The sequence below is a fragment of the Microcaecilia unicolor genome, chromosome 3 (genome assembly GCF_901765095.1).
Source record: "Microcaecilia unicolor chromosome 3, aMicUni1.1, whole genome shotgun sequence".
In the NCBI taxonomy this organism is placed as follows: Eukaryota; Metazoa; Chordata; class Amphibia; order Gymnophiona; family Siphonopidae; genus Microcaecilia; species Microcaecilia unicolor.
The window spans coordinates 502,723,491-502,737,844 of NC_044033.1; the positions used below are offsets into that span (position 1 = coordinate 502,723,491).

The window sequence follows — 14,354 nt, forward strand, 5'->3', positions numbered from 1 at the left end:
AGGCAAAGGAGAGACTCTCAGGAGGTGAGAGCTTCCTCTCCGGTGAAGGCGTGGGGTCCGAGGGAAGGCCCGTAGACTCCTCTGAGGAGAAATATCTAGGGTCCTCCTCTTCCCCCCACGAGTCCTCATCCTCGGTATCGGACATTAGCTCATGTAGCTGAGTCCTGTACCGGGCCCGGCTCGACGTCGAGGCACCGAGGTCTCGGTGTCGTCGAGCGGTGGACTCCCGCGCCGGCGGGGACGGAGCTCCCTCCATCGACGTCGACGGGGACTCCACCTGCGTGGCAGTCGAGACCGGCACCGCAAGCGGCGGCGGTGTCGACAGCCCCGGCGCCGGGCTAGAGCTCGCCGGCGCCACAGTCATCGGCGCCGAGGGCGCAAGCACCCCCGGCGCCGGCACAGCCTGGCGCATCAGCCCTTCCAGGATCCCCGGAAGGATGGCTCTGAGGCACTCGTCCAGGCCCGCTGCCGGGAAAGGCGGTGGGGCCGGTAAGGGTGTCGGTGCCGGAAGCTGCTGGGAGCCAGGAGACGGCACCGAGGTGCCGGAACCCCGACGCGTCGGTACCTCCACAACCGACGGAGACCTCTCCTCTCGACGATGACGCTTCGGCGTCGACTCCTCTTCGGGATGCACCGAGGGCGTCCGGTGACGACGCTTCTTATCCTTTTTTCGATGCACGTCACCGGCGCCGGAGGGCATGGAGGAGGAGGAGGTCGATCCCCCTCGGTCTCGAGGCACCGGGTCAGACAGGGGTCGGTCCCGTGGCTCACGAGCTGAGGGAGTGACCGGGGCCGACTGCCCACGCGGCCTCTCAACCCCACTCTCACCGGCGGACCGGCGGGCCAACGGGACCTGTTCTCCTGGGGTCGCTGCCATCGGTGCTGATGTCTCGGGCATCGATACCGGTACCGAAGAACCGGCCTTCGATACCGATGCCGTCGAGGTCGACGTCGAGGGGCCGGCGCAAGTTCCAAAAAGACGGTCCCGCAGAACTTGCCTCGCAACCTGAGTCCGTTTCCGGAGACCGAGACACAGAGCACACGACTTGAGATTGTGCTCCGGCCCGAGGCACTGGAGGCACCAAGCGTGGGTGTCGGTCTGCGAGATCGGCCGGCCGCAGCGACCACACTTTTTAAATCCACTCGGGACCTTCGAGGACATCGACGGAAAAATCGCGTCGGCGAAGTCAAAGTCGTCAATGGTGGCTAAAATCACACCATGAAAAGATAAACGACCGAGCGACCACTAGGCCGCAACGTGGCGTCCCCGCTGGAAGCGAGGGAAAAGGGGAGCGCGTGCTCCACACGCGCAGAGATTTTCTTTTTTTTTTTTAACAAACAAGAAAAAAAGGGAAAACCGAACGGTAATCCGAAGCGAAGCGACGATCCGCGTAAACGCGGTCGAAAAATCCGGCGGCTGAAACAGAGAGAGTGGCAGAAGCACAACTCTCTCCAGTCGCGGAAAAAAAGGAACTGGCGGGAGCGGTCGCGCACGGGCGGGAAGACGGCCGCGCATGCGCGGTGGGCGTGCCCTGCGTGCCGACCGTCCCGCGAAGCTTCTTTCCGGTTGGTGGGGGCTGCCGCGGACGTCACCCAGTCGTGAGAACAAGCAGCCTGCTTGTCCTCGGAGAACAAAGATTTCAGTCCCTCCCCAAGCTTCTGGAATGCTCTGTGCTGTAAACTTGCTATTGTTGGCCAGGTCATTTGTCCCCAGGTGAATTACAACATCAGCGTTTGAAGCCTTGCTCTCTTCCCAGATCACTTTCAGTATTTGGTCTGTATATCTTATAGCTGAAGATCCTGGAAGACATTTCACTAGGTTGGAACCCCTGAACTGTGTTCCTAAGTTAATTTCTCTGATAATGGAGTCTCCGATCAGTAAGAATTTTCTGCTTTTCATGTGCTTGCACATGAGTGGTGCTATGATCCTAGAGGGGCAATGCTTCACACTCAGCTTTCCAAGCTGCTCCTTTCTGATCTCCATGGAGACACTGGGTGGATGCAGTTGGTCGTGCTGTTTCATGATTTCCAGGAGCTACACAAAGAAATTGGGTTCCCTGTGAAGTGAAATAACTGTGCAAAGAGGAATGTTACTCCACATGCAGAGAAATACATGCAAAGTTTTGCACATGGAGTGAATGTCCTGCCGTTCCTGCGGACATTTTCTTAAGACAGGGACCGGTACCGTCATTGCATGTTTTGTGTAGTGTATTTTCGATTGGTGGAAATGTTTATCTCCATATGCTTATGACTTTTCAGTATGTCCTCTTTCAAAACATATTTTTTTTAATGTATTTTCGAACATCAGAAAACATTTAGTTTTTTTCTTCCATTATGGACTAAACATTTTCCATTTGAACGTCATATTGAAAATGTCCCTCTGTATTACATAAATTTAAAATCTATTAACGACATATGGTATTTGCAACCCTTAACTAGGCTGAGAACATGCAACATTGGCCCAAGGCCAAAACAGTTTGCACACTCCTGAACTAGAAGCTGCCTACTGTTATTCGGTTCAAATCACGTTCTATACTTCTTTTGTTGCCTTGTAAGTTACTGAAGATAAAAAGTTACCATGTCTGTACTGGGATCTCACACAGAGCACCTCATCTAATAAGATTCTATGCTTAAAAATACTCTCTTTTCCTGCCAAAATGCTACATAGTACAGAAAGATACCTAACAAACTTATTCTGCAATCACATGTTCATTTACTTTGGGGGCCCTATACTAAAACTTAGCACGTGCTAAATACTGATAAGCCCATTGGAATGAAATAGGCTTCTTATCATTTAGGCCCAGATGATCAAAAGCAAACCTGGGCGCTAGAGGCCATTAGCGTCAGACTACTGCCTGCGTTGGCCTACGTCCAAGGATCAGAGCCGGCGAGCGCATGTAACAATGCGCATGCTGGCTCTGAACGCTAACAGCATGCAAATGCATGCTAAACAGGGACATCAGTATTCCTCCCCAATGCTCAGTGGGTAGCGTGCCAAACTAGAGCGCTGCTACAGCTGTAAACCCTATTGCCAGCTTAGAGCTGGCATTAGGGTTTTACAGAACATTAGGGAGCCCTGTCCAGCATGCATCTGCATGACAGCAGGCCCCTCCCCAACAGAAGAGCCACAGCCCCCCCCCCCCCCCCGCAAAAGACCAAACCCCGACGTCCCTACGCAAGAGCCCTGACCCCCCCCCCCGTACCCCCCTGACAGAAAAGCCTAGTGGTCTAGAGCTCCCCAAATCCCTCCCATACCTTTGGATGATAGAGGAGGGTGTAGCACTTCCTCCTCCTTCCAGTGCAGTCTCCAAAATGGCAGCGTCTAGCCCAGTGCATCCTGGGATGTGCTGGGCGGGACTTCACTCTCTCATATAAAGGTACAAGGGGGAAGTCGGGGACAAGTCTCTTGCAGGGGTGGGGGTCGGGTCTCTTGCAAGGATTCAGGGGGGCACTAGACCACTAAGGCCTCTGTCTGGGGGAGTGGTTGGGTGAGCCAGAGGTCCACTGGACCTCCAGACCACATCAGTGTTTGACAGGTCTGGGTTTTTTGTTTGTTTTTTTTGACAGCCTGGACCTGTCAAACAACTTCTACAGGAGGATTTGTCTTGGGCGCATACCGAGGCACAATCCTCCATCAGAAGTACCCCTATGATCAGAACTAATAGCGTGCCTAAATTTGAATGCTATCAGCTCTGATCACACAGGCATTATTGCCCCACACTGTTTCAGCGCTAATTTTGGAGCACTGTTTGGAACAGTGTGGGGCTTCTGATCATCGAGCTGTTAGTGTGCGCTAAGCTTTAGTAAAAAGGCCTCTTTGATTCTACTGGCAATCACAATACATAGAAGTTCCACCTTTACCAACTAGACTACATTTCACATAAATAAAAACAATAAAAGATAAGCCATACATCATTATGAGATGCCTCTTTTGCAGTCCCTTCTTCAGTTAGGATTTCCTCATAGAGATCTAAAATGTTTCTAGACGGTGTACCAGGTTTGGAAGAAATTTCTAAAACAAAATACACAAAAAAAAATTTCTGTATTTTCTATTCTTGACGATCATAGTACCATAAAGTGGTTTAAATCTTATATATACAAGAGGCTGTCCTTTTGCGATGTTGATATTGTTTCCAACTTATCAGATTTTAACTTTTTTTTTTTGCAAGTGAAAAAATAAATAGCAACACCATAAAACAAGTCCTCTAAGTTTTTTGCTTTAATTAAAAATTTAAGGCTATCCTACTTAAATATTTTATGCAGCTGTACGTACGTCAGGACTAGATGCACGTTCAGATTGTTTTTCCAAAAGCAAAAACAAACACATCTAACTTTACATATTCTCTAGGAACAGAAAGATAAGGAAGTAAACACTCTTCGCTCGAATCATCCTTCAGAAAATTTACAGTTTAAAACTCTTCCTCTACCTACAAACGGAAGCAAATGTTTTGGGGCACATGGGATCAATATCTCCAGTCCCTGCCTCATAGAGCCTGCAGTTTAGTACTAAATTCCTTTTAGCGGGCGGATCACATATGCAATAAGAGGATCGGGTATGACCTGATCACTATCGCAAAGGTTTTTAGTTTTTTTTCCCCCCTTCTCTCTCCTTTATAGGAGGGGCACGGAGTCGGGAAGATGGGTGGGTATAGTTAGGGCAATGGGGATTATATTCTCGGAATAGGTGGAAGGAAGGCACTAGGGTTCCCCAGATATCTATGATAAATATACCGGGGGATGTTATAAGAGTCAAGACAACCCCCTTACAATTGTTAAGTTTGGCAATATGTTGTCGTAGACAGACTACAGTGTACCTAATACTTCTCACAATGGGTAGTTGTTCTCGCTCCCAATTATGGTTTCGGGATGAAGTAACGGTTTGGGTGGGATAGGAGTTGGTTTTTGTTTAAATAAGAATAGAGTTTGTGTGTAGAGGATGGTTCATTCTGGGTGGTTTCCACCTTGTTCCTTTTATACTACTTAACATATATGCGGGGAGGGGAAAGAACTGGGATGAGTGGGGATAAAGAAGAAAATCAATTGACGATTATTGGAATGTTTGTTGATTTTCTGTACTTATGGTATATTTTCTTGGTATGTTACAGCATATTTGTATTGATTTTATTGTCAATAAAATAGATTTAAATATAAAGCTCTTCCTCCAATTCATAATGCTAAAGAGGCTAAGCAAACCAGGCTGTTTCTACGTTTACTAGAGTATGAACTACAAGATGAAAATCAAATTTAGGTAACACTGGTTTAATCTTACTCAACTTGATAAAAACACACCTGAACTATCCTTGAAACCTGTGCTTTCATATTCGATTGAAAATCGATTATAATACCAAGAGTCAAAATGTGATCTTTTATTAGAATAGATACATTTTAAAATTCAACTGGAGCATAACCCCTATCCTGAAAAACTCTTCAGTCATAACCTCAGTTTTTGATATATTCACAGCCATCCAATCTTCAAACAAGATTTCGGCCTAACACATCCCAGCACAAAATTGTCAAAAGGAAAAAAAAATTATCAGCATATATTCTATTCTCTACCTTCAACTCCTGCAAAACCAAACAAAAAGAAGATAAAAATCTAAAAGAATAGCTGATAGCACTGATCCTTGTGGTACCCTCGTATGCATATCATACACATCGGGCTCAATAACTTTCCAACTATTCTTGTATAGTATACCCTGACAGATTGGAATATGATTGGTTTGTATCCTAACTCGTGTAAGCTGTCAAGCAAAATACTCTGATTAACTGTATCAAAGGCAGAGGATATGTCTAAAGACATAAAACAATTTTATCTAAGCCCATCCTAAAGACATCAAATACAGAACACAATGCCTCCATACTATGCCTTTTACAAAATTCATATTCATGCAGATTAAGTCATGCTCGTCCATATATTCAATTAGTTGATCAAGAATAGATTTAATATCTTAGCCAAGGCAAGTAAAACAGAGACTGGTCAATAATTTGTGACCATCATAAGGTACAAAAAAATCTATTTTAAAGAGGTTTCAACATGTTTAAAACAGACTGGTAACCAACCCTCAAACAATGATCTATTTAGAATCTCACTAAGGGCCAGCGCAACATTTTCACCTAATCTTTTCAGCACTGAAGAACAAGGATCAGAAAAAGTGACTAGGATTTTAAAATTTCAAAATTTAACATGCCTTTGTATTTCTCAAAAAAACATCCCAAGTATCATCAATAACAGAACCATATCCTTGACTACTCTAATCTGAACAGATATTTGATGCAAATCCTTCTCTACTTTTGAATTAAAAATATTCTACTTGCTCCCTAAAATTCATAAAAATTTAAGCCATCCGCCAGGTTGTCCAATAGTCTCAGCTACAGATTCTCTGTTTATTTATTTATTGCATTTGTACCCCACATTATCCCACCTTTTTGCAGGCTCAATGTGGCTTACAGGGTGTTAATATGGTATAGTCATTACATAATCTTACATACAGTCGGTGTTGGAAAGACTGTGTAATATATTGATAAACTAGCCGTTAAGCCCATAACAATGGGCTAGTTTTTTTGTTTTCCTATGCCCCTCCCCCCCCCCGGGTCCACCAACCCTGCTCTCTCCCCTGCCCTCCCCCCACCGTGTTTCCCTCAGTTCCACCCCCTCCTTCCCTCCCTGCTCCCTCCTCCTCCGATTTCCACGCCCATGTCCAAGCCCTCCTCCCTATTGGGCTGTACTGCTGGTGGAGGCGGGGCTTAGACTTTGTATAATTATACTACAGCAAGAGGCCCTCACTGGATGCCCACCGGAAGGGTGGAAGGCCAGATTTTAGGACTCAGGCTGTAAAAATACCAGCTAGGTTTAAAAATCTATGACTGGCTGAGCAAGGACGTGCTTTACCTGTAAGTTAATATGTGTCCCCGCTTGGGATCCATCCACTGGAATAGTGGTGGGTCAATTTACATACCTTAAACAGCTTAAACTGCTAAAAGGCACTGACTAGGCCTCATTAGAATTTGGTGTGACATTCAAAAGCAGTGCAAAAGCCAAGATCAAGGAATTGATGGCTAAAATCCTAACCCAGATCACAAAATGATATGAACCTAATATATCCAAATTTAGATATCTTCATAAAAAAGTTGTTTTGTTCATGTTTTGATGTTTGGATGTCCGTATCTAAGGAAGTGTTTACAAAAAGGGAAGTTGCACAACAAGTTGCAATACTAAAACGGAAGAGCACCTGGCCGGAGGTCATGACTCATAGATTAAGCAATATTAGAGAAAAATCCCTCTCCATAGACTTGTATAGTGACCAAATTGTATAAAAGCAGGGTGCATGCAAGCCCTCGGGAGAACTTTTCTCCAACGCCTCGGAAGCAGCAGAGCTCCGGTCAGCTGAATCCAGAATTTGTCTGATGAATGTACCTGATTAAAGTCTGATATGCAAATAAACTCTTCATTCTAAATGATGGTTTGTGGGCTTCACTTAATGATGAAAGGCTGTAAGTACAAATGCTTTTGCTACATCAGGCTATCATTCGCTGCATTATATAACCTGTAGCCTAAATCCAGTTTGTCATAAGGCTGGTATCTATTCCTTGCCAGTGCTGAGAGGCGGACTAATGCGGGTATTTGAGACCTAACGTCTCTCTCAGTGGCAATTCCTTCCAAAACCTCATAACTCCTGGATTACCCCAGTACTAGTGTTATTTAGAGATGGAGTCAGATTGAGGTCACTCTAGCCTTCTGGGGGGGGCTTGGGACCCCTTTATTCTCAACAACTTCTACACTCTTAGCGTTCTGAATGACTGTACTGTGCATTTGCAGGTGAGTTGGTCACTTGCCCTTTATATGTTTGTTTGATTGGGTGCGTGTGTGTTTGGGTCAGAGAGTGCGTGAGAAAGAAAGTGTTTCTCTCTGATAAAGAGACAGACAGCGTGAGAGTGAGCTCTCACAGTGGTGGTGGTCAGTGGCTCTGTATATCCATTTGTTATAAGCTGCAAATCAGGGTTTTGGTTTTTTTTGTCCCCCTCCCCTTCTTAGAATATTGTGTGTGGGTCTGTATGTGAGAGTGAGTGAGAAATGAAGTGTGTTTCTATGGAAAAGAGACAGTGAGTGTGAGAGTGAGCAGCTAGTGTGTGTGTGCGTGTGTCTCTGTGTGTGAGTGAGTGAGAGAGAGTGCTTGTGAGCTGTTAGTACTCCCTGTCTCATTGGAGGTTCAGTGTCACCTTGTAGTCAGTTGTTGGAGCTGTGTGTCGGTAGAGGTTCAGTGTCTCCTTGTAGTCAGTTGTTGGAGCTGTGTGTCGGTAGAGGTTCAGTGTCTCCTTGTAGTCAGTTGTTGGAGCTGTGTGTCGGTGGAGGCTCAGTGTCTCCTTGTAGTCAGTTGTTGGAGCTGTGCGGCAGTGGAGGTTCAGTGTCTCCTTGTAGTCAGTTGTTGGAGCTGTGCGGCAGTGGAGGTTCAGTGTCTCCTTGTAGTCAGTTGTTGGAGCTGTGCGGCGGTGGAGGTTCAGTGTCTCCTTGTAGTCAGTTTGTTGGAGCTGTGCAGCAGTGGAGGTTCAGTGTCTCCTTGTAGTCAGTGGAGCTGTGCGGCAGTGGAGGTTCAGTGTCTCCTTGTAGTCAGTTGTTGGAGCTGTGTGGCAGTGTCTCCTTTTAGGCAGTTGTTAGAGCAGTTTGAAAGGCAGGCTCATTTTTCAGTGTGTGCCGGTCTCCCTCCCCCCCTTCCCTGCATACATGTTGTTGTTCTGCCCCTTCTGCTGACTCGTGCTGTTCAGTGAGCCAAAGGGGCGGGACAGCTATGCCTTTGCTTCATGCTGCAAAGCAGGACTTGTGTGTGTGTGTGTGTGCTGCCAGTGAATGCACCCGTTTACCTTTTTCTGTTGGCCCCAGAACGTTTTCTGATCCCTACTTGGTTTCTGCTGCGGATGTTTTTGTTGCCTCGGCCACTTCGTCATTCCTGCTGTGCCCTTGTACATCGTGGTTCTCTTCTCCATCCCCCCTCCCTCCCACCCTCCCCCCCCCACGATGTCCATGCCCCCTCCTTCCCTCCCTATTGGCTGCATTACGTCCTCCTTAAATTTGCACGCCCCCTCCCCTCCCTATTGGCTGCATTACGTCCTCCTCCGATTTCCACGCCCCCCTCCTTCCCGCCCTATTGGCTGCATTACTTCCTCCTCCAATTTCCACGCCCCCTCCCCTCCCTATTGGCTGCATTACGTTTGGGACAGGAACAGGAGCTGCTGGTGGAGGCGGGGTTTGGAGTGTTGCTCCTTGAACGTTCGGTCTCTATTGCGCATTTGCGGGTGAGTACGGTCACTCGCAATTTATATGTTTGATTTTTATAGCCAGGTCTGCTGGAAGTTAAGCTTTATGTCCAACCTATTATGCATTTTTTCCAGATTTTACAATCCATGGAATTAGTATTATCTTCTTTGTGTTTGATGGTAACATTGGATGTTTGTTCTTTGTACATCTGTATTCCTCTATAAGCCGCGCTAGATGTGCTTCAAGAATTTGTAGATCTTTTTCTGCATCCTCAACTGGTGCCTACAAAGTGCTGGTTGAGTTCAGTTGAGTAGGATTGCTATGAGCTGCAATTATTTTTTATTTGGGGCCGGTTTTATTAACAGCTGTCTGAGTCACCACTCCATACTGAGGCGGGCCGCAGGGAGCCAAGAAAGTCTGCACTGATAATCCTGAGATACTGGAGACCATTGTTGAAGTAGAGAATACTGTAGAGGTCTCAGGTGCGCTCTCGCCCATGGCACCACTTCCAAGGTGGCTGTCATCGATCCCAACAGCTGGACAATGTCCCAAGCTCGCGGGCGGGGCATCCTCAGGAGCAGACGGACCCGATTCTGAAGCTTGCACCGCCTTTGCTCGGGAAGAAACACATAGCCCGAGGCTGTGTCGAACCTGGCCCCCAAATATTCTAGAGATTGCGAGGGGGTCAGGTGACTTTTGGCCATATTGACGACCCAGCCCAGAGATTGAAGGACTGAAACCACTCTGGCTGTAGCTAGATGACTCTCTTTTTCTGAGTCTGCTCTGATGAGCCAGTCGTCTAGGTACGGGTGAACCCAGATACCCTCTCGCCTGAGAAAGGCAGCTACTACCACCATTACCTTGGAGAAGGTTCGGGGAGCTGTGGCGAGGCCAAAAGGCAAGGCCCGAAACTAGAAATGTTTTCCCAACACCGCAAACCGAATTAACTTCTGGTGCGGGGGCCAAATTGGTATGTGCAAGTAAGCTTCTTTCAGGTCCAGAAACATGAGAAACTCTCCTGGCTGTACCGCCGCAATGACGGAGCGCAGGGTTTCCATGTGAAAATGCCGCACTCTTAAGGACTTGTTTAGCTCTTTTAAGTCCAGGATCGGGCGAAAAGACCCGCCTTTTCGTGGCATCACAAAGTAAATGGAGTAGCAGCCTAGACCTCGTTCGGCGGGAGGCACCGGAGTCACAGCCCCTATCTGGCACAGACTGTGCAAAGTCTCCTCTACCGCCGCCCGTTTGGCGGCAGAACCGCATCGGGACTCCACAAACACGTCTCTCACCGGGGCATCGAATTCTATTCGGTATCCGTCTCTGATCAGGTCCAACACCCACTGATCTGCGGAGATTTTGGCCCACTCCTCAAAAAAGAGAGAAAGTCTTCCTCCGATGACAGGAAACGAGGAGGGGGCCGGCGCACCATCATTGAGAGGGTCGCCCCTGAACTCCAGGCCTTGAACCGGCAGCTGCGGAACGTTTGTCTGAGCGAAAGGAGTTTCTCTGCTGAAAGCGGGCACGCGAAGTGAACCCAGCAGCATGCCCCGGGCGGTACCTTCTAGCTTCACGGAAGCGAGGTCTGTAAGAGGAGCGGACCGCCTGACCCTTAGAGGAAGGCTTCGGCCTATCTTCGGGCAAGCACTGAGGTTTGGAATCCCCCAGGCCTTTATTTTCCAGCTCCTCACCAAACAGGAGAAGGTCTTGAAAGGGCAACTTCACCAACCTTTGCTTAGAGGCCATGTCTGCCGCCCAATGTCGTAGCCAAAGAGTGCGGCGAGCCACCACTGCTACAGCCATTTGTTTAGCCGAAGCTCTGACCATATCATAAAGGCCGTCAGCCAAAAAGGACAAGGCCGACTCCATCCACGGAGCCACTTCAGATAAGGTCTCCGCTCCATCACCTGGCTGTTCCACTGCCTGCTGTAACCAAGCCAAGCAGGCTCTAGCAGCATAACAACTGCATGCAGACGCCCGAACAGTGAGACCTGCCAAATCAAAGGACCGCTTCAGAGCTGAATCAAGCCTGCGGTCTTGAATATCCTTCAGGGCAACACCTCCTTCAACAGGGAGGGTAGTTCTCTTTGTCACAGCCGTGACCAGGGCATCCACTTTAGGCATTGCAAAGCGAGCCAAATGTTCCTCACTCAGAGGGTATAATTGCCCCATAGCCCTGGCAACCTTAAAAGGTCCCTCGGGGTCAGCCCATTGAGCCGAAATAAGCTCTTGGATGGAGTCATGCAAAGGAAAGGCTCGAGCAGGCTTTCTGGTACTAGCCATCCTTGGATTAACCGAGGAGTCTGTGCCACTCCCAGGATCTTCAATCGAGAGGGCTTGTAAGGCATCTGAAATAAGCGCTGGCAGCTCCTCACGGTGGAAAATCCTCACCGCAGACAGATCATCAAGCTCCTGTGGCAATTCTGCACCCGACTCTGGCTCCTCAGCCCAAGAAGTTCTGCCAGACCCCTCAGAATCCTCATAGCCCGACCACGGGGGGGGGGGGGGGGGGGGGGGGGGGGGGGAGAAGGGGGGTGCGCCACACTCAGAAGGGGAATTAGCCCTTCTGCGTTTATCAGGAGGATAAGAAACAGGCAAAGCCAACTCCAAAAGGCCAGGATCCACCGGGGGGGGGGGGGGGGGGGGCAGGCAGAGGGTCCGAAGATCCCTGTGGAAGAGATCTTTTTTATGTTTAAATATTTTTATTGGTGCAAAAATAAACAAACACAATGTTGTCCTTGTAACAACGCTCCATACACCACTAAACTCATGTCATGTGGGTAGAATACAACTCAGTACAAATACATTTTTACTTTATGTCTCCCCCCCTCCCACCTTCCTCCCCATCCCCTTGAACGACTCAACTCCCCCCCCCCCCCCAGAACACCTCCCCCCTATGTCGCACTTAAGAATTCAAAATTCTACTACGCGCTACTGCAGTCAATGAGTCCCAGAAGGGGGACCAGACTTGGCAATGCCGGTCTCCTTGTGGCGAGGATAAGTCTTCCACTCCCCTGCGCTCCAAAGCGCCGAGGTGAATCATGTTGGATCGCCAGTGTTGCAGTGTGGGCGGATCTCCGGTTATCCACTGTTGAAGAATCGATTTCTTTCCAACCAAGATTGTTTTTTTCAAGAAGCATCTAAGGCCCCGAGAAGCAGACGAGGACACCCTGAACACCTCAAATAGCTGAGATGGAGTTGGTCTCCAGACAACCCCCCACAGCCCAGACACATGCCGACAAACCTGGCGCCAAAAGCCAAGGATCCGCGGGCACCTCCAAAACATGTGACCTAGGTCAGCTGGGGATTGGGCACACTTCTTACACCTATCTTCCGTCCCCATGGATGCCCTATATGCTCTATGAGGTGAAATATACATCCGCATCAAAAATGTATAATGTTTTCTTGCAACGTCACATTCTCCGTCAGTCTTTGGGTTCCCAAGAGACAGACCTTTACTGTTTCCATCTGGAGGTTTGTCGCTAGCTCTTTATTCCAGCAATTGGTTACTTTACCATATTCCACCCCACCCAGATGCTCCCGCAGGGAAGCATGATAGTATTTGAGTGGGACCCTTAATTGTGCGTCTAACCCCAAAATAGTGACTAATTGTTCAAACACCTGTGCTCTCATAGTGGGAGCCGGCAGGGATCTTAGATAATGACGCACTTGGAACATAGAAAAGAAATTTAGTCCCTTAGTTCCATACTCCAACTGCAGTTCAGCCTGGGATTTTAATGTACCATCCTCAATATATAGCTGGTATAAGTACTGTAAATTTTTTGTACCCCACATGGCAAAATCTGCCGAGGTGGAACCAGGCATGAAGTCTCTGTTACCCTGGATTGGCAGCAACAGAGAGGATTCTGCGGATAGGCCATAAAACCTACAGACCCACCGCCATGCTTTCCTCATAGGCATAAGTATTGGTGCATAAGCCGGAGGTGTCCGCAGCTTCCCCGGCGCCGCGTGCAACCAGGCACTAAAGTGCTCTGGGGCAAACAGCCTCGTCTCAGCCCTCGTGCATGAGAAGTAGGACGATCCCCGGAACCAATCCGTGAGGTGATGCATGTTACTGGCAATTGAAAGGAGTCCGATATTCAACATCCCCAAACCCCCCCCCCCCCCCCCCCGATCTCGGTAAAAGAGTTGAGATGCTCTGGAAGAGATCTTTTAAGCATGTATGCCCTATGCAGCATTAAAATCAGGGGAGAAAACCGCTCCCTCACCGCCCGGATCCTGCCCAGGGCTATCAGCTCTATTATTAGCCTCACTCAGAGGACCCCCCCCCCCCCCCCCGGATTCAGGGCTCTGTCGCAACGGAGCCCGCACCATGTGGAAAATCCAAAATGGCGTCCGCTGCCAGCTCAGAGCGTGAAAGATCGCTGCTTGCCATGCTCGGGCCGACTCTACCGTCTGTACAGCACGAATTACAGAGCCCTGCTGCTGATTTGCGCTTGTCACATTTAGAACAGCACTTTACAGTCTCCGCAGCCATCACCAAAAACGGCGGTAAAATTCAAAAATGGGGGTTCGCGCCAAAAACGTCCTGATCGCGGGCCCACCCCGGAGGAGTCAGAAAACGCTCTTACCTCACTAGACCGAGTATCACAGCTCCGGTCCTGCAGAAGAATCTCAAGAAAAAAAACCTCTTTTCCAAGATCGCTGCGCTAAAGCGTGACACAACTTTAATTAATTATTTATTTATTTTTTAACGCTGTGAGGAAAGCAGAGGCAAAAGAGGTAAATAAAAACACTCCGGAGGCGCAGATAAGTGGGAAAGGCAGGGTAAGGCGAACCAATGTGCCTGCATCCACTGAGTGGGAAAGGACAGGGAAAAGCAAGCTAATATGTTCACATCCATGGGGGCATGGGTAAGGCAGGGAAAGGGCTGACCTATGTGCCTTCAAAGTGAAGCTGTTATAGCCTCTAACACCCCGGCTAACAATTGGCAAGCCAGGAGCCACCCCCAGGCAGATTTTGATGGAGCTCGAAGAAGCTGCAGCCACCCTGCTTGGGGAGACAGAGAATACTGAAGAGGCAGTGGAACTAGCTGGCCATGAGGCACTGAGAAAAGTTGAGTGCTCTCTATCTCCCCCTGCTGGTT

At 48.6% G+C, this 14,354-nt stretch overlaps 1 protein-coding gene across 1 annotated transcript in view; it reads right to left on the reverse strand.

Annotated features, from left to right (window-relative positions):
* CASP8AP2 (caspase 8 associated protein 2) overlaps positions 1–14,354 on the reverse strand; it is a 103,851-nt gene that overhangs the window by 71,348 nt on the left and 18,149 nt on the right. The window contains exon 3 of the mRNA XM_030195174.1: positions 3,912–4,012. Coding sequence (XP_030051034.1) covers positions 3,912–4,012 — 101 coding nt within the window. The remainder of the gene's footprint in view (positions 1–3,911; positions 4,013–14,354) is intronic.